This window comes from Ovis canadensis, chromosome 23 (genome assembly GCF_042477335.2).
Source record: "Ovis canadensis isolate MfBH-ARS-UI-01 breed Bighorn chromosome 23, ARS-UI_OviCan_v2, whole genome shotgun sequence".
NCBI lineage: Eukaryota > Metazoa > Chordata > Mammalia > Artiodactyla > Bovidae > Ovis > Ovis canadensis.
In genome coordinates this window covers 73,865,649-73,891,784 of record NC_091267.1, presented here as the reverse complement: position 1 = coordinate 73,891,784, position 26,136 = coordinate 73,865,649, and the positions used below count along the sequence as shown (strand labels likewise).

The 26,136-nt window shown below is 46.3% G+C and overlaps 1 protein-coding gene across 10 annotated transcripts in view; it reads left to right on the top strand.

The window, feature by feature from the left end:
• The window catches only part of RNF152 (ring finger protein 152), a 73,971-nt gene extending 49,427 nt beyond the window's left edge, over nt 1–24,544 (top strand). For all 10 annotated transcript variants that reach the window (XM_069569125.1, XM_069569128.1, XM_069569132.1 and 7 more), the window contains one exon: nt 23,123–24,544. In XM_069569125.1, the coding sequence (XP_069425226.1) occupies nt 23,266–23,880 (615 nt within the window). In that variant the 5' untranslated portion in view covers nt 23,123–23,265 and the 3' untranslated portion in view covers nt 23,881–24,544. The remainder of the gene's footprint in view (nt 1–23,122) is intronic.
• The last annotated feature ends 1,592 nt before the right edge of the window (nt 24,545–26,136 follow it).

Here is a 26,136-nt window from a genome sequence, read left to right as displayed (position 1 = left end):
TGCATGTTGCCCTCACTGTGCCCCCCAGGGCCGGCCTCGTCGGTGGTGGCTCCTCCAGCCCGTCCTTGCCCGGGTGGCACAGCTGTCGGGGACGCACTCTGGCTGGGCGTAGCTGTTCTGCAGCCAGTTTGGACAGGAGAAGTGGTTTGCCGGGCACTTCAGAAGGATTACAGCAGTTTATTCTGGAAAGAGAGGTTGGTTCAAGCTCACACTGAGATATGTTTCATTTAATCTCAGTTCTCTGAGGTTCATTTCTGTTAACGCTAATGAAAATCTGGCTGGCTCCAAGTACAGGCTGCAACTGGGGGATTTAAGTGTTACTCCTCTGCCTTTGGTTAGGGGGCTGATCTTTGGAGTCCTTTCGGTGATTGCCGCTCCCGCCACTTGAACATGCCCAGTAAGTGAAAAGTCAGACGGGGCTGAAATTGACGGTATAGGATTGTTTGTGTTTTGTGTTAACTTAATTTGTGGAAGATATGGATGCCTAGCGTGTGCTCAGATGCTGCAGTTTACACATAAAGAAAATGCACCGCCTGCTCTAGAGGCCCCAGAGTTTGGGGAAGAGTTGTGAGTGAACATGTGGTTTTAATGCTTCATGGGAAGGATCTTACTAGGGGTTGACAGAGAGCTGAGGGACTGAGGAGGAGAGAGCCTCCGATTTTGCAGAGGTTGTGAAGAGAAACCTTCAAGGCAGGAGGACCAGTGTGTATATTTCCTCAGAGAGGCACAGAGGCACGAACCAGGCCTTGAAGGGCATCCCGGAGCCTGGGGGTGGGGGGAGATGTGATTAACCGGGCTGGATGGAAGGACCCTGCGGGCCAGCCCTGCGGAGTCTCTAGGGAAAGAGTGCGTTTGGGCGCTGTGAGCTAGGAGCTGCTCTAGACCCTTTGCCTCGCAAAATAGAAGCTTAATCAAGACAGGCGCCACGTTCAGTGGGTGAGTTTGCTCTGGATGCAGCAATGAGAAGCACAGATTTCGGTGGCTTGAAATTTATTTTTTCACCGTTCGGGAGGCCAAAAGTCCGAGGCAGGGTGTCCACGGGGTGGTTTGCTTCGAGGATTCTCTCCTCGGCTCGTAGATGACTGTCTTTCCCCTGTGTTTTCGCACGGTCTCCAGAATGCCTGCCCATCCCCAAGTCCCCTGTCTTATAAGGGCATCATCGCATTGGATTAGGGCCACCCTAGTGGGCTCATTTTGCCTGAATCACCTCTTTGAAGACTCTCCAAACACAGCCACACTTTGAGGTGCTCAGGGTCAAGACTTTGATGTTTGAATCTTGGTGGAGTTCAGTCAAGGAGTTTTATTTTTGTGGATCACCATGCTAATTTCTAAAGGGCGATTGGCAGCCTTTCTAAGCTGTAGCTATACTGAGGCTTTCTCTCACCTATAATCTTAGAAATAAAAGGACTAAATAAAATAAAAGAACAGGTGGAATGGGATGAGTTTAACGCTTCACCACGTTTGCAGCATCATGAGACTTCAACCCAGCATGCGCAAGGACATTCTCCTGCAAAATCACAATCATCACACTCAAGAAATTCTCCATTAATTTGGTAATGTCATTAAATAGACAGTCCACATTCAGCAATATCCTTTATCACATAGCATTCCCCCCCACCTCAGTCCTGGGTCACATCAAGGTTCAGGCATTGTATTTAATTACCGCACCTTCTTAGTCTCTTGTGATCTGTTACAGAATGGTCCCCTTGCCCCCTCCCCCCGCTTTCTTTGCCTTTCCACGGCATTGACAGTTCTGAGGAGCCCATACCAGCCCTACATATCTTGCACCCTCGTGGTGAAATTCAAGATGACATTTTGATTGAGTTCAGTCGTTCAGTCATGTCCAACTCTTTGTGACCCCATGGACTGCAACACGCGAGGCCTCCCTGTCCATCAAGACCCTGATGCGGGATTAAAGGCGGGAGGAGAAGGGGACGACAGAGGATGAGATGGTTGGATGGCATCACCGACTCAATGGACATGAGTTTGAGTAAACTCTGGGAGTGGGTGACATTTTGATATTAATAATATTCCATTGCGTCACCACTGAAGGACCGTGACATGTGTGCTGAATTAGATCTTTGGTTAAAGGTGCTGTCTGCCCAATCTGTGCATTGTAAGGATGACTTTTTACCATTTAATAAGCAATCCGTGCGCTGATCCTTTGAGGCAAGTAAATATGCTGTCTTTCAACAACCTTTCACCCAGTGATTTTTAGTATCTGTTGATGGACTTTGCCTAAATCAGGTACTGTGGGAAAATGGGAAAATGGTGTTCTTTAGGTTTAATCAATGGTTTTTTCATCTATAAACTAGCATTTGTTAGTTATAAAACAACAGTCTTCCTCCCTAACTCCTCTCTTTCTTTCCCCTCTCTTTCTTTCTTTTTTTTTTTTTTTTAATTTGAGTATCACTGTGGAGTCACGGATCGTTTTTATAGTCCAATGTCTTGTAAAATGTTCCTTTATCTTAGTCATCTTGGATGACTGGGTGGCATGAACAGCAAATAATTATTTCTCCGTCTGGAAGCAGGGAAGTTCAAGGTCAAGGGCTGGGCAGGTTCAGTTCCTGGTGAGCGCTCTCTTCCTGGTTTGCTGACGTCTGCTTTCTCACTGTCCTCACTTGGTGGAGAGAACGCTCTACCATCTTCCTCGTCTTAGAAAGGACTGATCCCATCATGAGGGCTCCACCCTTACAACCTCATCTCGACCTAATTACCTTCAAGCACCATCACCTTGGGTTTAGAGCTTCAGTTTCAGGGAGACACCAGCATTCAGATGGTCGTTCTTTCCCGTGTTCGGATGTTGCCAGGTTTGCGGCAGTTTGAGCACCTTCAGGCTAACCCTGTGGCTTCTGACACCTCATCACTCTTCCTTGATGAGGCACTGTGGGATGATCCCAGCTCTCACTTTGTATTTTCTCTTCCCTGGACCTGAAATCAGCCATTTCCCAAGGATTTCCGGTTCTCTTGAGTGAGAAATAGCATTTAGAAACCAAGATGTAGGATTGAAGCATGCTTATTGTTACTGGACTGCCATTGTCTCTAGGCTTTTACGGTGGACTAAACTCAGAAACACATAGATACTGTTTTAAAGTGTGATCGTATGCCTGCGGTTCCAGTTTATATTCAGCACCACTGATCCCTTTTTACCTTCCCTGGTTTCAGTCTTTTTATATCCCCTTTTCCTACAGTGTGAAAACCTCCTTTCCTAACAACAGCAATATAATTGCTTATTTGTTTTAGCATGTTGTATGTACAAAGCAGTTTCAGAATTCCTGTTACACTGGCGCCAATACCAGCAACAAACCAGTTAAGTAAAGTTCAGAATTGCTTGACAGGCATCATCGTCGTCATCATCATTCCTAGTAAAGAACGCACCCTCCTAAGAGGGTGCCGCGCGCTTATGTTCAGCAGTTACTGATTATAGCTGTGCTGTCCATCTGAGATCCGTTCCCTTCTTTCTGTTTATATTTGATTTTAGGGTTGACTTTTAACCCCATCTTCTTTAATTTAATTATTGTGAGGGATGTGTAAAATGTTTACATGACCTAAGAGTCACAACTGTATGAAAGATACACTGAGAGGCCGCAGCCCTGTATCCTTTCTCTCCATTGCCACCTGTCCACTGACTGATGACCATTTACATTAATGAATTTTTTCTTTCGTTTGTGTAGAAATAAGCAATAAATTTCTTTTACTCTTACTCTCCCACCTTGCTTTCTTTCCGCCTCATCCAGAGCAGCTCATAGTGTCTTTCCCCTTCTGCGTGGCCACACGGTACTCACTGGGGAACAGACACCAGTTAGTTTCCATGAACGGGGATTTAGATGACTTTTCCTCCAGCATATTGGTGCTGCAGATAATGATGAAATGAATGAACTACCATGTGAACATGTTACTTTGTATTTTAGAGGTATATTTTCAGAGTGAATATTTAAAAGTGGAAGTACTGGGTTGAAGGTAAAGTCATAAGTAGCTTTATAGAGATGACACACTCCCCTCCTGATTTGTTCTCTCAAGAGCAGTGTGCAAGAGTGCCTGTTGGGGTAGATGATTAGAGCCCTTTTTCAGGTAGAGTGAGGAGTTTTTAGTGGCTCTCGGCCCTTATTTGATGACACAATCACCCAGGGAGCTTTTGCAGATATTTGCCTGAGAACCACATACCCCAGAAATTCATTTGTTCGGCCTCCAGTGGACATTATGAGGCACAGATTTAAATTATTTTGTCGAAGTACAAGTTCAGCGTCTAAGTTTAGTCACCGACATAGTGACTCTCTTCTTCAGTGAACTCGCCATTCTCACCGTTCTGGGAAGCGAACTTGCAAGCCTACTGTTAATGGGGGAATCCAGTCATGCTCATGGTTTCTGAACTGCCTACCCGTACTGGTGACCATGTATCCTTAATTTTTCAAAAATGACCTGATTTCAATTAGGTTTCATTCATTCTCCAAGGACTTACTGAGCACTCACTGAATGCTAGCTGTTGCCTAGATACTAAGGAAAGAATACAAGGTCAGGTGCTGTCTTAGGGCATTCATTCCAGTTGGAGGAGAGGCAGGTGGAAGAGGGGCCATTGAGCCCCTCAGTTGGCCAAATACGGGCTGCATGTAGGTTCTTGCCCTTGAGGAGATCCCTTTCCAGTGGGGCAGACACAAGTAAACGAAATATGATCATTATAAAAAGGGCTCCTTAGAGAACGTAGCAGGAGCATCTAACCCAAGCGGAAAGATGAGGGGAGGCTTCTTGGAGTCGGTGGTGGGCATTTGGGCTGAGTGTTGCCCTACTGAATGAGGGAGGGACAGCACCCCAGGCTAGGAGAATGCTGTGTGTGCAAAAGCCCAGCAGTGAGAGAGGAATTAGCTTTTAGAGAAACGCAAGTGCCTCCAAGTGGCTAGAGTGTGGGCTTCAAGCCAGGCACGACAGAAAGAAGATTGTATACGTACCCACAGGCCGCATCATCTGCTCCGGTGCCTGGCGCATGCTAAGTCGCTTCAGTCGTGTTCAACTCTGTGCGACCCCGTGGACTGCAGCCTACCAGGCTCCTCCGTCCATGGGATTTTCCAGGCAAGAGTACTGGAGTGGGTTGCCATGGCGTATAGTGGGTGTTAAATAAATCATTGGATGGCTGATCGCACGAATGATGACTTGCTGATTTGTGGAACGGAACAGTTTTGCATGAGTGTTTCGCTAACCACATTCAAGATAAAAGAAGTTGGTGTTCCCAGTGTATTTGATACTTTATCTTATGAATAAAGTTGATTTTTTTTAATGCAGATGGCAATCAGATTTTGAAAGTAGCCATGATTGGAAAGGGTCACCTGGGTGATATATTGCCCCATTCTGGATTGATGGACAGAAAGAAAAATCTCTTCAAATTGTTTTCACAATGTTCCTGTCTCTTTATCTGCTTATTATAATCCAGCTTCAGGGATAGATGACATTTTAAAAATGCATAGTCCTTTTGTCCCCGAGAGCCCATCAGCTAAAGAAAAACAAACGGGCTAGACTCACAGACAGCGCCCGGGTTCAGCATGCCAGCTGCGGAGTGGCTTCCTCAGGAAGCCGTGTTGTGTGTGAGTCTGGATCGGCAGTCTCATTGACATTCCACTAGACTGGAAAACGAGCAGTTGCAACAGTTCAAGCGGCCATTTGAAGGACAGGAGTTCTGGGGGAAGCTGGATTGAGTTTGCAGCTATAGCAGTGGGTCCCTGTGAATCACCTTACATCTGAATTTCCTTAAGGCTTTGCTCCCTCTTCCCTCCTTTTGACGTAGGTTAAATTTGACCTTCTTTTAACTTACTCGGTGGTTTGAGAGCATTAGAGAATTATTTTCTGAAATAGACTGGCTGTCTCAATAAACCAATGTAATCTGATTCCCATGACCTACATCAGCTAATGGCCAGTGAGACGTCCATTTTCATTTAAATCTGTATTTGTTGTTTTATTCCTATTATTATTATGTCTCTATGAAAAATGTCATAATATGCATAAAGCAAGGAAACAGCTATTTTCTCTGTTGGTAAAAGTCATTGAGTTTAGTAGAAGAAGCATAGAACCAGGAACAGAGGAAGCTGGCTGCCACTGTGTACCTGGCATAAAGATTTGAAATATGCTTAACCATTTCTTCACTTTAAAGAATATCTTGAATTAAGCAGGTATAGATTTACTGTGTTATTAAGGGTTCTCGTAAAATGAGAGCAGAATGACAACAGCTCAGAAATATGAAGCTCAATTACCACTTCCTGGCTGAGTAAGGAAACGACAGCCCCTCCAGTGTTCCTGCCTGGAGAATCCCAGGGCGGGGGAGCCTGGTGGGCTGCAGCCCATGGGATCGAGAAGAGTCGGACACGACTGAGCGACTTCACTTTCACTTTTCAGTTTCATGCATTGAAGAAGGAAACGGCAGCCCACTCCAGTGTTCCTGCCTGGAGAATCCCAGGGACGGGGGAGCCTGGTGGGCTGCCACCTATGGGGTCACACAGAGTCGGACACAACTGAAGCGACTTAGCAGCCGTTGAAAACAAATGCTTGAAAACCAGGCAGCCTAGCATAGGTGGGCTCCATAGAGAGGTGGCTTCTAAAATCCCATCAGTGTTATTTTCTGGTCTGAAAGACTCTGTTTTGATTTGCTTTCTACTTACTAAATGAATGTTTATTAATCAGACTGTTTGAAACTCAAAGAAAGATAGAGGTTGGGTAATTTTAAAAATATTAGCTTCCTGTTTTTAGATACATTTTATGAATATTCTAAGAAAGATAAGTTACAGAGAATTTTTTTCTTAAATGAAACTGGAACTCTTATAGTAAGTTATTCGTAGATTAAATAGACTTGAGGTAACAGGTAGCATCGTCCACAACTATTTGGTAAATGTAATATTTGCCTTAGTGAATTTCGTTAGTCGTTTTCACCAAATAAGACGTATCAATTACTTTATTTAACTGAGCTGCTAGCTTTGGAAAATAAGTATTCTGTACTATAAAGGTTCATCAGTTCAGTTGTCACTCAGTCGTGTCCGACTCTTTGCAACCTCATGAATCGCAGCACACCAGGCCTCCCTGTCCACCACCGTCTCCTGGAGATCACTCAGACACGTCCATCGAGTCCGTGATGCCATCCAGCCATCTCATCCTCTGTCGTCCCCTTCTCCTCCTGCCTCCAATCCCTCCCAGCATCAGAGTCTTTTCCAATGAGTCAACTCTTGGCATGAGGTGGCCCACAGTACTGGAGTTTCAGCTTTAGCATCATTCCTTCCAAAGAAATCCCAGGGTTGATCTCCTTCAGAATGGACTGGTTGGATCTCCTTGCCGTCCAAGGGACTCTCAAGAGTCTTCTCCAACACCACAGTTCAAAAGCATCAATTCTTCGGCACTCAGCTTTCTTCACAGTCCAACTCTCACATCCATACATGACCACAGGAAAAACCACAGCCTTGACTAGACGGACCTTAGTTGGCAAAGTAATGTCTTTCCTTTTGAATATGCTATCTAGGTTGGTCATAACTTTTCTTCCAAGGAGTAAGAGTCTTTTAATTTCATGGCTGCAGTCACCATCTGCAGTGATTTTGGAGCCCCCCAAAATAAAGTCTGACACTGTTTCCACTGTTTCCCCATCTATTTCCCATGAAGTGATGGGACCAGATGCCATGATCTTAGTTTTCTGAATGTTGAGCTTTAAGCCAACTTTTTCGCTCTCCTCTTTCTCTTTCATCAAGAGGCTTTTTAGCTCCTCTTCACTTTCTGCCATAAGGGTGGTGTCATCTGCATATCTGAGGTTATTGATATTTCTCCCGACAATCTTGATTCCAGCTTGTGTTTCTTCCAGTCCAGCGTTTCTCATGATGTACTCTGCATAGAAGTTAAATAAGCAAAGTGACAATATACAGCCTTGACGTACTCCTTTTCCTATTTGGAACCAGTCTGTTGTTCCATGTCCAGTTCTAACTGTTGCTTCCTGACCTGCATACAGATTTCTCAAGAGGCAGGTCAGGTGGTCTGGTATTCCCATCTCTTTCAGAATTTTCCAGTTTATTGTGATCCACACAGTCAAAGGCTTTGGTATAGTCAATAAAGCAGGAATATATGTTTTTCTGGAACTCTCTTGCTTTTTCCATGATCCAGCAGATGTTGGCAATTTGATCTCTGGTTCCTCTGCCTTTTCTAAAAGCTTGAACATCAGAAAGTTCACGGTTCACATATTGCTGAAGCCTGGCTTGGAGAATTTTGAGCATTACTTTACTAGACTGTGAGATGAGTGCAATTGTGCAGTAGTTTGAGCATTCTTTCGCATAGTTTTATGTTTTAAGTAGTTTTGATTAGGTAACATGTCTATACTTGTGTGAAAAGTGAATGTGTTAGTTGCTCAATCATGTCCGACTCTTTTGACTCCATGGATGCAGACCGCCAGGCTCCTCTGTCCATGGGATTCTCCAGGCAGGAACACTAGAGTGGGTTGCCGTGCTCTTCTCTAGGGATCTTCCTGACCCAGGGATCAAACCCAGGTTTCTCCTGCATGGCAGGCAGATTTTTTTACCGTCTGAGCCACCAGGGAAGCTAGCTTTGGAAAATAAGTATTCTGTCCTATAAAGATACACAGGTTTACGTTTCAAGTAGTTTTAGTTAAGTATTATGTCTATACATATGTACTTAACACAAAAAATCCACATATTGTGACTAACAATACCAACTTCCCTACTTACTCAAATCCAAAATACTCTAGGATGACTTAATTCAAACCAAAAAAATATGAAAAGGTTATTGCAAAAGGCATTGGTAGAAATTGTTTTTAAGTGTTGGCCATTACTGATTAACTCAGATGTTGTGACTATCAGTTGTTTAAAAATCTGGCTTAAATATTTTACTTCCCCTAGAATCGAATGTATTTGATGTGATGGAGAAAAATTGCAGTAATTCTGTAACAAAACCAGTTTGACTTAAGAATTGTCTGTCTCTGTTAGTTTCCACAAAATGGATTGGATCTTATGTGACCTATATATATATAAATATCCTAACAGACCATGACACATATATATTGCCACACATGCATGCTATATTTAGAATATGTATTTATATTCTAAAAAGGTTACATAATTTTCAAAAAGGTTTTGGAAGTAAATTGTTCCTTATTTGATGATGAGACCTCTAAGCTTTAATATTTGAAAAGAATTTTTGTTAATTACAGAAGTCATTTACATGTCAAGTTTTAAAATAAAATGAGTTATTGCTTTTATCTGACAGAGACTGTATTTTTACAGTGGTTTTTGCTTTGAAGGTACTTGGTGAGAGTAGGGCGTGAACACCGTGTTGTAAGTTGCTAATTTTTTTTCTTCCCAGCCAGCTTAAATGCTTTGTGCACGGTCTTGGGTATAAAGGTTTGGCTCATTCATAACTTCTCATTTCAGTTTGCCCCTCCTTGGAAAGCTGAATTGTTTCAGTTGAGAGAAAACGAGAATGAGTGAGAGTAGGTTTCCGCTTTAATGCCGTGTCATTTATGAAGAAGTGCCCACCATCTACGGTTGTACCATTTAAAGGCGTGTCTGTTTACAGAGGGACAGGAGCGCTGGTGAAGAAATGAGAGGCAGAGAAGCTGAATCCAGCGTCTCCCTGCGTCGGTTTTATGATCGCAGCCTGGTGTTGAGTGAGAAAGGGATTTACAAGGCCAGGGGTGGCTGTGGGCCCAGAGACAGTCTTCTTGACAACGTGATGCCCTAGTGATCATTTCGGCCCCGCACTCCCCCTTACGGGTATTTGACTGTAGCTTTTCAAAGGTGAAAAGAGTGGGAATACTGTTAAGATTTAATCTCTATAAACTTAAACGTTTGTGATTCACTGTTCTCCTCCCTTGCCTCCATTTTTTCTAGAGGGCCTATTAATGAAAATGCCTATTTCTTTGTTGTCTAATAATTGACTTGGTGAAATATAACTTCATATAAATAAAAGTGTGTGGTAAAGCTAGTTTCCCAATAGTTGTCTAAGCGTCCCGTGGAAGTCAGGACTCCAGTGCTTAGACAGTTTCAAAATGTAGAGTGTACTGGCCTTCTCTGTGGCCTCCAGCCACACCCCCCAGCCCCCAGCCCCAGCCCACCCATTGCATTTCAGCAGGGCCACGCTCCTCAAAGTCGCTACCTCCATTCAGTGGTCTGAACCAGAAGCTGGGTGTCTTTGGCTCGTCCTTCCTCCGCTCTCCCCCTTGCTCTCCTCTCGCACTGCTATCCCATCTCCAAGTCGCCTTCATTTGCTCTTCCCTTTTCTTCCATCCCCACAGCTTTCATTCCAGCCTTGCCCATCCTTTTCTTTCAGCTGAACTGCTGCCAATTCATCCCCACTGCTGGGAAGCTTTAACAAAACAAAAAAAAGTAGAATATTACTCAGCCATAAAAAGGACAAATTCTGAAACTTGCTTTAATTTAACTTGGACGGACCTTGAACGCATGCTTAGTGAAATAGACCAGACCCAAAAGACAAACATTGCGTGATTCCCCTTACATGAGGTCCTACCTAGATAGGTAGTTCCTTGGAGCAAAACGCAGAAGAGAGGCTCCCAGGCGCTTGGGGAATAGGAAGGTAGGGAGTTCCTGTTGAATGGCTATAGGGTTTCTATTTGGGATAATGAACAAGTTCTGGAAATAGATCATGGGATGCATCACCTCTATGAATGTACTCAATCTTACGAATGTACTTCATGCTACATTCTTTAAAATGGCTCAGCATAACCGTGACGAAGCAGTTATGGTTGGGAACCTCTCTCCCTGAGGCTGAAGCTCCAGTACTTTGGCCACCTGATGGGAAGAGCTGACTCATTTGAAGAGACCCTGATGGGGAAAGACTGAAGGCAGGAGAAGGGGATGGCAGAGGATGAGATGGTTGGATGGCCTCACCGACTCAATGGACACGGGTTTGAGTAAGCTCCGGGAGTTGGTGATGGACAGGGAGGCCTGGCGTGCTGCAGTCCATGGGGTCGCCAAGTCGGACACGACTGAGCGACTGGATAACAACTCTCCTATGAAGTCTCCACAAGCCCCCTCACCTCCCAGATAAAACCCAGCCTCTGTGTAGGAGGAAGGAGGGGCCCCTGCCCCCGGTCCTGCTCAGCGCGCCCCCGACCCCCGCCCCCGTCTCGGCCCTGCCTCCGTGCGGCCTGTGTCGCTGCCTGCGCCTCGCCGCCTGGTGACCTTGCGTCTCCCCCGGGGGACAGGAGCTCCGTCGTTAGGACCGGGAGGGAGTGGCCTCGGCTCGGGGCCCAGCTGTCTCCTCCTGCCCTGCTTTAGAGCCGTGCGGCCAAGGTCGTGTCTTGCCCCTTTTGGTCACCGCTTCTTGGCTGAGCTGGGAGCCCAGGGTGGGGGGTTGGCCAGCGCTGCCCCCAGCCCGCCGCCCTGCGCAGGGGCGCCCCCACCTTCTCTGGAGCGCCTGGACACGGTCACGCCGGCTGCGGGCACCGACGGCTTCCCGGGTGCTGGCACGGCCGGTGGGCTGTCCCCGTCCCCTCTTACAGGGGTCCTGGAGCTGCATGCTGGCACCCAGGCGCTGGCCCCGTTCCTGACCACCCTCATCTGCCCCACGTGGAACTCTGCCTCTTGCCTCCGCTGTGTCCTCAGCTTGGAGTCGAGATGCTGTCTTTTCCTGCAGAGCCTGTCCTGGCTCCCCAGGCGGACAGGGGCTCCTTCTCCGTGTCTACCCGATCCTCTACCCCGCCCGCCCCAAGCCCAGGTCACGTGGTCCTGTGGCTGTGAGCAGGGCTTCTTTGCAAGGATGGGCCCCCTGTTTTTCCTCGTCCACCCCTCAGACGGAGAGCAGTGCCTCTTACTCCGCATGTTTGAATGCATGCGTTCATAGCAGTGCTTGTCACTCTAGGGTTTTCTCTGTGAAGTTGAATAAACACCTTGTTTTCAGAAGTTGTGGTCCTGGGACAATCTGAAAGTACCCTCAGAATGTTGCTACTTTCCCCTAAGTCAAAACTCACAGGTAGGGCTTTAAATACACAAACATATTCAAAGATAGAAAGCAGAGCAGTGACTTTAGGGGCTGGGGGTCCGGGTGGGGGTAGGAGGGACAGGCTGGGTGAGGGCAAGGGCCCCTTCGGGTGGTGGAAATAGCTTGATTGGCACAGTGGTTTCACAGCTTCTCACTGGTCAGAACTCATTGAACTGTACTCTTAAAACGTGCATTTTATCATTGATAAATTTTACCTCAAAGTGACTTAAAAATATCAGAAAGCAAGAGGAAAATCTTTTGGATTTATCCTTTGGTTTGGAAGGATGAACTAGTGATTGACAGCCTTTGGTTGCAGCACTGTTCAATATCTAGTTTAGGGGTTTGTACATTTTTCTGTTTTCCTTACCTTGCCTAAATGGAAAATCAGCGCTCACTGAGTTACTGCAGCTGGAAGCAAGAAACAGCAGGAGAAATGAACGGACTGACAGCTGACTCCCTGTGGCGCTTAATTTAGTACTGATGCCTTTAGGGATTCTTTGAAACTTTAGTTTGAGGCTTAATTCATGCGATGAATCACCAATATTGAGGGTAGGTAGGGAGACTGAAGCAATAAACACTCCCTGCTCAAAGAAAATAAGCTCCTGAATGGTTTTTGAATAGACTTACTTAAAGTGATGGCCATAAAACCCACCAGGTTTTTAATGTGCCGTCCTTTTTTCAAATGTTTAATATAGAATGTTCTCCAGGTAACTTGAAGCAACTCTTAAGAAATAAAGGAATTCAAAAAAGAGGCGATATATATATACATTACGGGGCTTCCCTGGTGGCTCAGCGGTAAAGAATCTGCCTGCAATACGCAGGAGCTGCAGATTCGATCCCTGGGTGGAGAAGATCCCCTGGAGGAGGGCATGGCAACCCACCCCAGCATTCCGGCCTGGAGAATCCCATGGACGGAGCAGCCTGGCGGGCTATAGTCCGTGGGGTCACAGAGAGTTGGCCACGACTGAGACGACGCAGCACACGTGTGTCCATGTAGCTGGCTCGCTTTTCTGTGCGGCTGATGCTGACATAGCATTGCAGAGCAACTGGGTGTGCGTGTCAGTCACTAGGTCACATCCAACGCTTAGCGACGTCATCAACTGTAGCCCACCAGGCTCCTCTGTTCATGGGATTTTCTGGGCAAGAATACTGGAGTGGGTTGCCTTTTCTTTCTCCAGGGGATCTTCCCCACCTGGGGATTGAATCTTGCCTCCTGCATCTCCCGCATTACAGGCACATTCTTTACCACTAAGCTGCCTGGAAAGCCTGAAAGCAATTATGCTCCAATAAAAATTAATTTAAAAAGAAATATATCTATTAAATTGGTTTCCATGTGTGAAAATAGGAGAGTCTTAACAATTAGGGTTTTTTTTAAAAATTGAGCCAAGACGTTCTTGCCCTGTATCTCTTTCCAGCCTTCAGAGGCCTCAGGTGAATGGCTCTCTCATTGTGAATCACACGTGTTCTGTTGCACTTTGAAGGGATGCCCGTGTATTTGGGAAATGTATCCAAAAGTCGAACCATCAGCAGAGGCTTCCATACAGGGCTGGGACTCACCTGGCCAAGTTTAAACTTGCTGAGCTACTGCAGGACGATGTGGATGAAAACAAGAATTGTATCCAAAGTTCAGACCATCAGGAGGCATTATCATGGCGTCTTTGTGAGGTTCCATCAGATGCAGGGTTGTCTTTAATCTGGGGCTGTCATAAGGAATTCTGGAACCATCACGTATTTGTTGAAGCAGTAGAGCCACGTATTTCAGTGTGGAGAAGGTTCGGAGCCCTAGCTGTAAGTTCTCACTAATGGCCTTAGTGAATATCTGCTGTTGGTGGGACTAGCAGATGTTGGCCATTGGCAGGGTTCTTTGCTCAGCTCTTTCCTCCTATTGTCTGGGAATAGTCATTTAAAAGGACAATGCAGTTGTAAAGCTGATATTCCCTTCATGTCTTCCTCAAATAATTATGAAAATATTTTGCATTCCGTGGCTCAACAGAAAACTCAGGTGAGACAGCTTATGTTAGAGCAATAAGCTGATTTGAGGATGGGTGTCTCCGGAGTAATATTCTGAATTTCAGGGATTAAGGGCAGAGCTGATGAGAAACGATGTAGGCCTGAGGTCAGCAGATGATGTCCTGTTGGCCAGATCCCATCTGTGGCCTGTTTCTGTAAAGGGAGTCTTACTGGAACGCAGCCTCAGATGCTCTTTGACGTTTGATCTGACTGTTTTGACACTTTGATGGCAGAGCTGAATATTTGTGAAAAAGCCTGCATGAACCCAAAAGCCTAAAAGACGCCTCATTTGCCCTACAGAGGAAGGTTGTGGGCCCTGAAGTAGATGACCTATCATGGGAAAACATTAAAAAAACAAATTGCCTCAAGGTTTCAGTTTGTGCTGGAATTTGTGGTTTGGTAAGAAACAGGCGTGAGTGATTCGTTTTATGAAAATGCACATATTTACCCTGGCTGTTGTCGGGGCCTTCAGAGGTTCTCTGTCCCCTGCACATGAAGAGCAGGGACTGCGGGGGCCCTTGGCAGAGAGAGGCCTCTGCTCTCCGGGGCGCTTGCCCCTCTGACAGCCCCTCAATCCTTAACGCACAGTCTTGGCCCTCAAGCCCTTCACCCCGAAGGTGACCTAATGTGTTTCCTTGGCACTGGGCTGTCTTTAGACTTCGCCTTGCAATACCATCTTAAACTCCGAAATCTCTTGAGCCTTGTGAGCTCAGAACCGCCTTCGCTATCTGAGATAATGCTGGCACAGGTCAGATGGGGTGCTTAATCAAATAAAGAATATTTCTGTGTCCTTCTCGCTGACTCTTGCTCTCCAGTGTCTGGAGTCAGAAGAATAGTGGGCCAGCTTAGGTTACTTGGGCTCCGACATCCTCTGGCCCTAACAGACGATGATAGCTCTTTGCTTAGCGGTTCTGTCTGAGCCCTGTGCGTGATCAGCTGAATCTGTGTGGTCGTGGGGACCTACCTTTGTGACCGTCTGCGCCTTTCTTTCTTCACCATCCCTGGGTGATCAGAGCAAGTGAAGGGGCAGCTGTATGTCTGAGGCCAGTGTTAACCTTAGCTTCTGTATGAGCCAGACAGTTATGCAGGCGTCTCCTCAAGGGACAGTTGGAACCTCACCCTCACCTAGTAGCAAGCTTGGATAACGGGGATATCTTGCTTGAGCTGAGACGGTTAATGATTAGATATAAAATAGTTATTCCTTTGATTATTGCTACAAATCAAAGTTGTGGCTGTTTTCTGTTAGGGTGTTAGCTCTCTTTATACTCATTCATTAAATTCAAGGCATAAAGGAAGAAACTTCTTTTTTAAAAAACGTTTTATTTTATATTGGGAATATAGCCAATTAACAATGTCGTGACAGTTTCAGGTGGACAACAGTGACTCAGCCAGACATCTGCATGTATCCATCCTCCCCCAGACCCCTCCTATCCAGGCTGCCACGGAACAGTGAGCAGAGTTCCCTATGCCACACAGTAGGGAAGAACCGTCTAACGTTTCCTGTTTATTTTAGTTGCCCACTGTAGATGGGCATTTTAGGTGTTATTAGTTTAGATGTCCTTGTTAACGTGCACGGGATCCCTGGCAGCAACATGTACAGGTGATCTGTCCGTATAATGAGAATGACCACAGAACAGACAGCCTGGCGCTGTCATTTGTTGAAAACCCCAGTGTGGTTAGAGTTACCCAGGTCGTGGAGCTGTCTTCCCCAGAAGGGACTCGAGGGACCATCTAGTCCAGTGTCCTTGGAGGAGAGGACCCTGCACTCACCGAGAGGTGACTTGCTTAAGGTAACCCACCTACTTAAGGGCAGAACTGGGGCTAAACGCTTTCTTTCCTGATTCCTAATAGTAGTGATTGGCTGACAGACACTAAAGCAAACAAACCAACAAAGCCCTGTGCTTGTTCTACTGAAATCTGGCTTTAATTCCTAAAAATGTCTTGACTCCAATATGCTTTGATTTTAGATGTCTATCACCAAGTTGTGGATGGGTCCGATTCATCCCTCTTTTCCCTACCTTGGCCTAAAGGAAATACTCCTGAGTGAATGCATCTCTGGAGACTGTGGTTCCGTTTCAGCTGCTTGGTTAGTTGCATTTTTGCAGCAGAAGCTTTGGCGCGTGGAGGGCATGGCACCTAGGCTGTGGCCGTGCCCCTTGGGCCCGTGGTTACCCTGTTAGGCAGTGCTAGCCAGGCCAGTCCCTCGGCTGTGTGGCGAGTCCCCAGGTGACCACTGCCTTCTGGTGGGTCCGCTGCACTGCCTGTTTAGCCAGTGACCTCTGTCCTACCCCACCTGCCTCTGCTACCGGGGCCGATCTGCCTCCAGCCCTGGCACCATCCTTTGCCCCGTACCCCCTGGTCACTCAAGACTTGTTTTTTTGCCACACCACATTGTTTGTGAGATCAGAGTTCCCTGACCAGGGATTGAAGCCGTCCCCCCTGCAGTGGAAGTTCAGAGTCTTAACCACTAAACCGCCAGGGACGTCCCTGCTCAAGACTTTGAAGTAACCATTCTTACTCTCCAGGTTTTCTGTATCATCAAATACTGCAAACCATGATGCTCATGGGAGAAAACAGGATAACTTTTTTTTAAAGTTTGGGCTGATAGAATCCTCATTTGAGATTTGTTAGAGCCCTGAATCCACTGCCTTCTCCATGAAGACAGACAGTTGTTACACAAACTGGACTTTACACGCACTAGGCAATCGTGTCCTAAAAGGGTTGCTCTCTGCTACCAGAGGACCAAACGTCAGCCACACACGTGTCCCCGCCAAGCCATTCCCATTCTTGCCATTAATCAGAGCGTTTGTCAAGATCCAGTATAACTAAATGGTCTTGCCAGTCAAAATGCCAGATTAAATGGAATTGTAATTATTTTCTCTAATCTCATTTCAAATATTTACATTTTCTTGAATAAGTAAATGACCTGTATCAAAAAGACATGCTACTTTAAGAGAGTGAGAAAAGCATATAGTGACTAGTTTAATCTCTGACTCCAGGTTTTTTTCAGTGCGACCATTGAATTTAAGATCCTCATGTGGACCACAGATGGAACCATCGAGTTCAGTCAGACGTAATCAGTATCAGTTCACGTCACAGTGCTGGGGAGAGGCTTCATGCTTGATGCCACGGTCGCAAACCTAAGTCACAGTGTATGAAGAATCGCGAAAGTATGAGCAGGCTAAAACTACCTGGATTGTAGCTGGCAGCTTCCATACCCTGCTGCTGCTGCTGCTAAGTCGCTTCAGTCGTGTCCAACTCTGTGCAACCCCATAGACGGCAGCCCACCAGGCTCCCTCGTCCCGGGGATTCTCCAGGCAAGAACACTGGAGTGGGTTGCCATCTCCTTCTCCAATGCATGAAAGTGAAAAGTGAAAGTGAAGTGACCCCATGGACTGCAGCCTACCAGGCTCCTCTGTCCATGGGATTTTCCAGGCAAGAGTACTGGAGTGGGGTGCCATCACCTTCTCCCTCCCATACCCTAGAGTTTCATATTTGAGGGTTTCATATCTGAGGATACAGAGGGCCAGCATCCTGGGCTATTTTAAATAAGGAGCTTGAACATTCTTGGATCTTTTTTTTTCCTTCTTTAATTCTTGGATTTTGCTGTCCTAGAGGGGATTCTGGAACCAGTCCCCCACAGACACTGAGGGATGACTGGATATATTTTATGTTTTTTTATCCTTATGTGCCTGGACTTCTGAAAGCCACTGAACTATAAAGATTCAGTGTTGAAGACCTTTGCTTTTTACCACCCACTAAATTCATGGGAGCACGTGATCACACCCACACTTCAATAAAGATGCTTCAAACTATGTAGTTTTTTAACAAGAAGAAAGTTTCTTTTGTGAAAATATACTGGTATTGTAAAGCACTGAATGTCAGTTGACCCTGAACAACAATGACAGTATACACACCCCTCTGGTCTTGGCACTTTCCCTCCAAGTCACACCTTCCTCCATTTAGACACATCTCAGTTTCTTAAGCTGTTTTTTAAAACCAGGGCATGAGTTAGCATTGAGTTCAATGATGATTCAGGGCCTTTCATTTGTATATTGTGCAGTTGACATTGTTTATGAGACTGTTTTTAAGTATTTTAAAATTAAGGGATATACTGTTTTTGTTGTTAGCTGCTGTGTGCAGCACACAGGGATCTAAGATCCCTGACCAGGGACTGAACCTATGCCCCCAGAGGGGGGAGCGCAAAGCCCCAGCCACGGGACTGCCAGGGAAGTGCCAGAACTACTGCTTTATGAGGGAAGCTATGTCTGACCATAAGTTGTGTCTTGTAAACCATGTCAGTCCGAGAGGCCCTCCCTGAGCTGCTATTCTTCTTCTTGTGGTCTGCCTGGTTGGTTTCTATGTTTGTTTTTTTAATCTTTACATTCTTTCAGCATAAACTGTGGTGACATTTACAAATCATCCCAGTGTATTTCAGTTGACACCTGCTCCTGTGCCTTCTGCTCAAACGCTCTTTCCTTCTGACTCTGAGTGTTGACTTTGGTGCCGCATATCGCTCCTGTAAGGGCAGGATGGGCACAGACAGGCTGCCCGCGGTGCTCGCGTCTCCTGTGCTTGAGTTTTGAATTTTGAGTTTTTTTTCTAGCTTATGTGGACCCTATTTTTTTTTATAGTTGACTCACATCTTTTGGGTTTATGAAAGGGAGAAAGGGAGATGAAAGAGCGAAAGAATGATTCATCATTAGCTTTGGTCCAGAGCCTCATAAATCTCCTTCTCTTTACCTAACTAATCATCATCATTACTAATTATGAGACAGGAAATAAACTGGAATTCAGAGCAGGCTGGCTTCACACAGAGCAAATCAGCGTGTAAATCAAGAGGCTGTCCTGTCATCAGCATGACTGAAGAGCTGAGCAGGGAGGGGAGGAACTGTTTCCCCTCTGCTTTTGTGTTTGGCCTGTGTTTTAAGGCCTGCTCGCGGATAAAGTTGGAAATTTTAACTTGGATATGTTGAAAATTGAGTCATATAATCTAATTTTAAGGGAGCTCAACACCAATTAAGTGAACGTTACTTGGAACATAAATTCATGAATAAAGTGCGTGTTGGTTTTGTTGAAAAATGGTGGTGCGGCAGGTCTTGGGGCAGAGCCAGGGGACTCCGCGCCTTCCTCCTCCCAGGCTGTGGCTCACGGCCGCCCTTCAGGGGCCAGGAGTGCCCTGGGCAGATCGCGCCCACACCTGGCAGAGTCCAAGTTGGAAGGAAGGAGGCATTGGCACCAGGGCCCCCTTAGCTCTTCACTGCCTGGCCATGCCTGCACTCGCCCTTCAGCCGCAAACCTTCAGCCACATGTGCGTGTGTGTGTGTGTGTGTGTGTGTGTGTGTGTATATATATATATATATATATATATATATATATATATATATATGTATATCCTGGTGGCTCAGACCATAAAGAATCTGGCTGCAATGCAGGACACCCAGTTTCAATCCCTGGGTCAGGAAGATCCCCTGGAGAAGGGTATGGCAACCTATTCCAGGATTCTTGCCTGGAGGATCCCATGGACAGAGGAGCCTGGCGGGCTACAGTCCGTGGGGTCGCAGAGTCGGAATCCACTGAGCAGCTGAGCACTCACACTCCTCACAGTCTCAGGCTGCCTGGAACGTTTTCGTCTGAGGGACGTGCTGGGAGGGGTCCCTGGGTCTCCTCCTACGCCAACCCCATTCTTCTGTTCAGCCAGGCTTAACAGTAAGCGCTCCCTAAGCGTCTGGCTGCCGTCTGCTGTGTCTGTCTCTGGCTGGGATCTCCTCTCTGGAGGTGCCGTCTAGCTCTCTCAGGCCTGGTCCTGACATTGCTCTGCGATAGCAGACCCATGTTCTCAGCTTCCTGTTGATTCTTTAGCATCTTCCTGAGTAACTGATTTCTTAGACCGTCCCAGCACCTCAAATGGAGTCCAGCCCAAACAGGACTCCCCGTATTTCCCTCCACCTCCCCTGTTCCTCCCGTGTCCTGTCACCGTCCTCTCTCCCGGCCTTTGCCTGTTCCCCTTACAGCCTTGTTGTCAGCGAGGCCAGACCCCGCTTGACTGCTGTACGAGCCGGCAGCACTTCTGATCTCTTCATCCTCATCCCCACTGTTGGCTTCAGACACACGCAGGCACATGCACACACACGCACGCACACACGCGCGCACACACACGCGCACACACACTCCTTATCTCTTGTCTAATGCTACAGTAGCTTCCCAGCAGGTCTTTCCAGTCTGTCCTGACCGTGGCTCCCTGACGAATCCCACATCTTCGGCACTTGGGGCTGTCCACAGTTTGTGGTCTGGGGTCTGTGGCCCGGGCCTGGGTCCACTCACCTCTCCCCTCCCTGTGGGCTCTGCTCTCCCTGGCTGGGCCTGCGGGAAGGTGCGTGCAGGTTCTGTGTAAATTTTGTTTCTTTAAAAGGCATCCAGGGACTTCCTGGTGGATCAGTGATTAAGACCTTGCCTTCCAATGCAGAGGTTGTGGGCTCGATGGCTGGTCAGGGAGCTCAGATCCACACGCCTCACAGCCAAGAAACCAAAAACAGAAGCAATAAAGGCTTAAAAAAAAATAAGTCAAAGGTGTCTGTATCAAAGACCTACACTTCTAGCCTAAAACTGTGAAGCTTTTTCTTAGAGATGGCATCTGTAAGTTACTCTTGTGTTAGAAAAACCTAGCCAGTGTCACGGCTAGAGCATAAAAGTAACTCTGTAATTAATTCTCACCTCTTTTCCTTTCCTCATGCTGATTTCTGAACTTGAAACTAACCTGCCCCTGATTTTACCTGTCTAAATCCTCTCCATAATCCAGACTCTTCACTGAGCCTGTTTGATTGCTCCATGCAGCTCCAGTAAGGCAAGCATCACTATATTTATAACTATTTAATTGCATAGCTGTGTAAGCACCTCTAGTCTGGGAGTTTCTTATGGGCGGTGACAAGGTCTTTTGTTACAAAGGACAGAAATAACTGCCATAATGCTTGACACATGGTGAATATTCAGTGAGAATTTGAATGAATAAGTGAATGGAAGAGAAAATATGTTCATGAGTTCATTCTTGCCTAACTTTAAACAGCTTAGGGGTGGTATTTGGGTCTGATTCATCTTATTAATCCACCGGGGCTAGTATTGTACTTTTTGCATGATAGATACTCAGTAGATATTTATTTTTTTTAATTTCTTATTTCAGCTTTATTGAGGTATAACTGACAAAATAGATTGTAAGACATTTAAAATGGACACTTTAAAGTATGGAAATGAGTATGCATTGTGAAAGGACTCCCTACATCTCATTGATTAACACGTCCATCATCTCACATCTTAATCTTTTTTTTTTCTTTTGGTGAGAACATTTTAAGTTCTACACTTGGAAGATTTCTATTGTTCCACAACTGTTTCTTGAATTAGTGGATAGATGAGCAGTTGATTATAATATGTACTTTCTGAATGCTATGTTACTATATTTTATTTTCAATAATTTAAGTCCTCTTGCTATACCAAAACCAGTCCATCCTAAAGGAGATCAGTCCTGGTATTCATTGGAGGGACTGATGTTGAAACTGAAGCTCCGATACTTTGGCCACCTGATGCAGAGAGCTGACTCATTTGAAAAGACCCTGATGCTGGGAAAGATTGAAGGCTGGAGGAGAAGGGGACGACAGAGGATGAGATGGTTGCATGGCATCGCCGACACAATGGACATGGGTTTGGGTGGACTCCAGGAGTTGGTGATGGACAGGGAGGCCTGGCGTCCATGGGGTCACAAAGAGTCGGACATGACTGAGCAACTGAACTGAACCACAGCAAAATATTTTAAAATGTTTCTCTTTTGATTGTCAGCATTAATTTTTATCAGTGAGTATTTCTGACTTTAAACTTTTTCTACATTTTGATTTTGATCTTAAATCGTAATCACCGCAGAGGGGTGTATTCATAATTTCACAAAGGAAATCAGAAAGAAAAAGAAGGTTCTCTTTTTAAGGAAACTGTGAGGGAGGTTTTCTATATCATCAGCGCCTGCTTCTGGGTGCAGGTGGGGATCTAGGACTAGCAATTATTTCTACAACCATGGTTGAATAGTTTTTTCCAGAGTCATCGTGGTTCCATTCAGAACACGTAATTCGGATGCTTTCAATAGGAAATGGTGTTGAGCAGCCTTTATTAAAACATTTGATGGATTCCTTAAACTCCAGTTAAGCTGAACTAAGTTATCCTGCCTCCCGTCAATACCAGAAGGGTAACATTCTTCTCCTCCTCTTTCTTTTTTTTTGGTGAAGGCTGTTTGCCAGTTTTCTTTGGCAATAATACTTGATTATAATCAGTGAATTAATGGTATTTGCTTTTGGTCCTGTTGATGCAGCCCCAAATCATCATGGAATTAAAAGACCTGACTGAAACATACTAGTGATCCTGGGTATTTTTGTGACCCTTACTGCCTAAAGATTCACTGTTGTTATTTGGTGGTTGTTTTTTATTTTTTGACTCTTTTTAAAGCCATTTGACAAAAATTGCCTTGGTTCAGGAGATTTGGTGGAAAAGATAACCTAACCGATACCTGCGTGTGCGTGTTTGGTGGCACCATTTTAATAACCTGTGAGAGAGGAATAGTCCTAACCCACATCCATCCCGTGAGCTGGTTATGTGACATACCTAGATTGGTAGAGGTGCCTGTTATCTGGCAATGAGCACTTACAGAATGGTGAGCAGAGTCAGGAAAAGAAGGTCAGAGGCTCGGAGGAAAGAAATAAAGGAAATGCTAGAAGTTTATTGGAAATGAGAGAATTTCTGCAGCGTGTTTAGAAGAACAGTTCAGAAGAACAATAAAACAGAAACAGCAGGCTCCCTCTGTAGAACATTTGGGCGGCCTTGCTGCCATCTATGGGGTCGCACAGAGTCGGACACGACTGAAGCGACTTAGCAGCAGCAGCAGCAGCAGCAGCATACCCTGTAGAAATACTTGTTTCTTTAGAAATAAGAAAAGTAATGGAGGAGAGGACTCGCTCACTCACTGTCCACTGGACATCGCGGGACGCTTCCAGTCTCAGGAGCGGGAAACTTGTACTCACTTCACCTGACATCCAGACTTTGGAGCGGTGCAGTACGTCCATCTCGGCTTGCTGAAAGTAATTCACTGTGTGTGCGTTTTTGTCTCCTTCAGAAATGCGCACGCCTGAGCATGCTGGAAGCCCTTGAGCGCCTCGACCCCGGGCAACTGCGGCCAGCGCCTGCGGAGGAGGCGGGCTGAGCGCGGACTCCCGCCTCGACGAGACCCGCCCGGGCCCGGCGGCGCCCGCGCTCACCATGGAGACGCCCTCGCAGGACTCGCTGCTGGAGTGCCAGATCTGCTTCAACCACTACAGCCCCCGGCGGAGGCCCAAGCTGCTGGACTGCAGACACACCTGCTGCTCCGTGTGCCTGCAGCAGATGCGGACGAGCCAGAAGGACGTGCGCTGCCCCTGGTGCCGGGGCACCACCAAGCTGCCCCCGGGCTTCTCGGTGTCGCAGCTGCCGGACGACCCCGAGGTGCTGGGCGTCATCGCCATCCCCCACGCCTCCGAGCACACGCCGGTCTTCATCAGACTGCCGAGCAACGGGTGCTACATGCTGCCCCTGCCCGTCTCCAAGGAGCGCGCGCTGCTGCCCGGCGACGCGGGCTGCCGCCTGCTGCCCGGGGCCCAGCCGAAGGCGGTGGCCGTGGTGAGCGTCCCCGCGGCCGAGCAGCAGCCCCTGCAGCCCGCGGCCCCGGGCGAGGCGGCGGCCGAGGAGCCGGACCGGCGCGGCGCGGCCAAGAGCTCCACCTGGTCCGGCGTGTGCACCGTCATCCTGGTGGCCTGCGTCCTGGTCTTCCTCCTCGGCATCGTGCTCCACAACATGTCCTGCATTTCTAAGCGCTTCACTGTGATATCCTGCGGCTGAAGGGGCTGCGGGCAAGGCTCCGTGGGTGCCCGCTCGGGGCTGAGCAGCTGTTGGTGGGGGGATCGCAGCGAGAAGGCGGTGGGGTGGGGGGGGCCCGCTGACCCCGGGGAGCCGGGTGCTGGCCCCGGGGCCCTGGGCCGCCATTTGATTATCCGCAGACAGACACGAAGGGCAGACCCGCGGTCCCCGCGGGAAAGCAGGCAGAGCGCTCTGATTCCTGGTGGCGACAGCTTCGAAGACGGTTGCATGCATCCTCATAATCACCGATTAAATGGACTGTAATTTATCATTTCTCCAAATCATGTTACGAGATAGACCTATTCTACTTAGACGTTAAACTGTTGGAAGTGCATACCGTGTGATCTCTAAATGTGGTCGATTAAAACAAAGATGCTCTGCATACAAGTAGAATTAAACCTGAAAATCCATGTAAAAATTCAACTGCAACATGACGTGCTGGTTTCTTTCCTTTTTCTTTGAGAAAATGAGACCCTGTCTCCATTTAGTTGCTGTGACTCTTTATACCTCGCTGTGTGTTTATTAAACCGAAGGCCGGACAGGGGAGCAATAACCTGAGTAATGGTGAGAAATGCCTAATCCCACAGGAAACCTACATGCCAATTTTCCTCAAGCCATCTCACAAAATAAGAATTTTCAATGTAAATATTGTGTATTTGTGTGTGTGTGTAATTTGATTTACCTCAGGTTTCGAATCTTTTCAGAAGAATCCCGGGAGTAAGACTTTGTAGGCATGAGTGAGTCCAGAGTCTGAAACGGCGGCCACCTTGCGGCCACCTGGACCCCCCCGGCGAGGTGGCACGGCCGTGTCACTTCCATACTTGCTCCTCTCTGTGTGTGCAAGTCCTGTATTCTGTAAGGCACAAACGGAGAATACGGAAGATTCTGCCTTTTCTTCCAGCTTTGATGTGTTCTAACAGCTGTGAGTGTTGGTGATTGCTGACAAACCTGGGCTGGCATTTGAAGACAGCCCATGCTTCTTCCTTGAAAGAGGTTGCTCCACTAGAGTTAGACCACTTCACATTCCAGGTTCTTCTTGTTGGTAGAAGTGAGGTTTTCTCTTGTATTTCAAGATATGTTTTTATTGAGAAAAATGGCAAGGTGAACTAGCAATTCATATTCCCAGTTTAAGTGGACCAGTTCATCATAAATTCTCAAATGTTCTTAAATGTTTAATGGCCTACAGTTGCTCATGAAGAAAGATCTGCTGGTTTTAAATGACACGTTCTGTGCCTGAATATGTGTGCATTCAGACAGAGCTGTGAGCTTTACAGTCCTAGTTTCTTTTATGGAATTCATGAAGCAAGTGGTGCGTGCCAAGCCCCCCTGCCCCCGCCCCATTCACAGATATGTCCATGTTCCACTGAATTCCTGAAAACGGGACAGAAAAATAAGCAGTGACTGCCTCCAAAATGTAAGGCTAGAAATAATCCTTAAGACTGAGGTAATTTAATTTACCTACATGCTAACTTTTACCTTCAAGCAGCACAAAGTATACACATTAAAGTTATGGCATTAACTGAGATAAAATGGCAATATAATGAATCGAATCCCAAGCTAATATTCATTGACATGAGAATTTGATGTAAAAATATGAACTTGGGTTTTTCAGATCTTTCAAATTTGTCATTAGCCCTTTAGGAAATGTATTTGAAATCTCAAACTAGAAATTAGGTTAAAATGCCATTTTATTGTGTAAGCTATTGGGCATTATACAACAAATAATCTAGGATTTGTTTGGTATTAATAATTTAGGCATCATATTAGCTGGATACTATCCTCTGTTATGTAACCTAATATACTGTTGGGTTAGTTTCAATTTCTCAGACTCTCCCAGGCTGCCGTGATGCATGTCTGACCTAATTTCTATTCCTCTTGGGGAAAAAACCCACAGAAATGTTACACTAAGTATTCTGCATTTCAGATGGACTTTACCCTTGCAATGCTAAGTCATGCCGTATTCAAATTATTTTTGTGAATGATATCTACATATGTTTATGTCCTATATGACATGACTAGCCCTGGAGTGTAGTGTGATAGAATTTTACATGGTCTGTAGGTTATATATAGACACTGACATACGTGATGATACTGTGTTTCTTAGCACAAACCCATAGAGTACAAATGTCCACATACTTTTTACTGCAAAACAATCCCAAGTGCAGTTTAGCAGTGCAAAATTAATTGGCTCTATGATAGATTCTTGACATTACAATTTAAGGTACAATAGCAACCCAA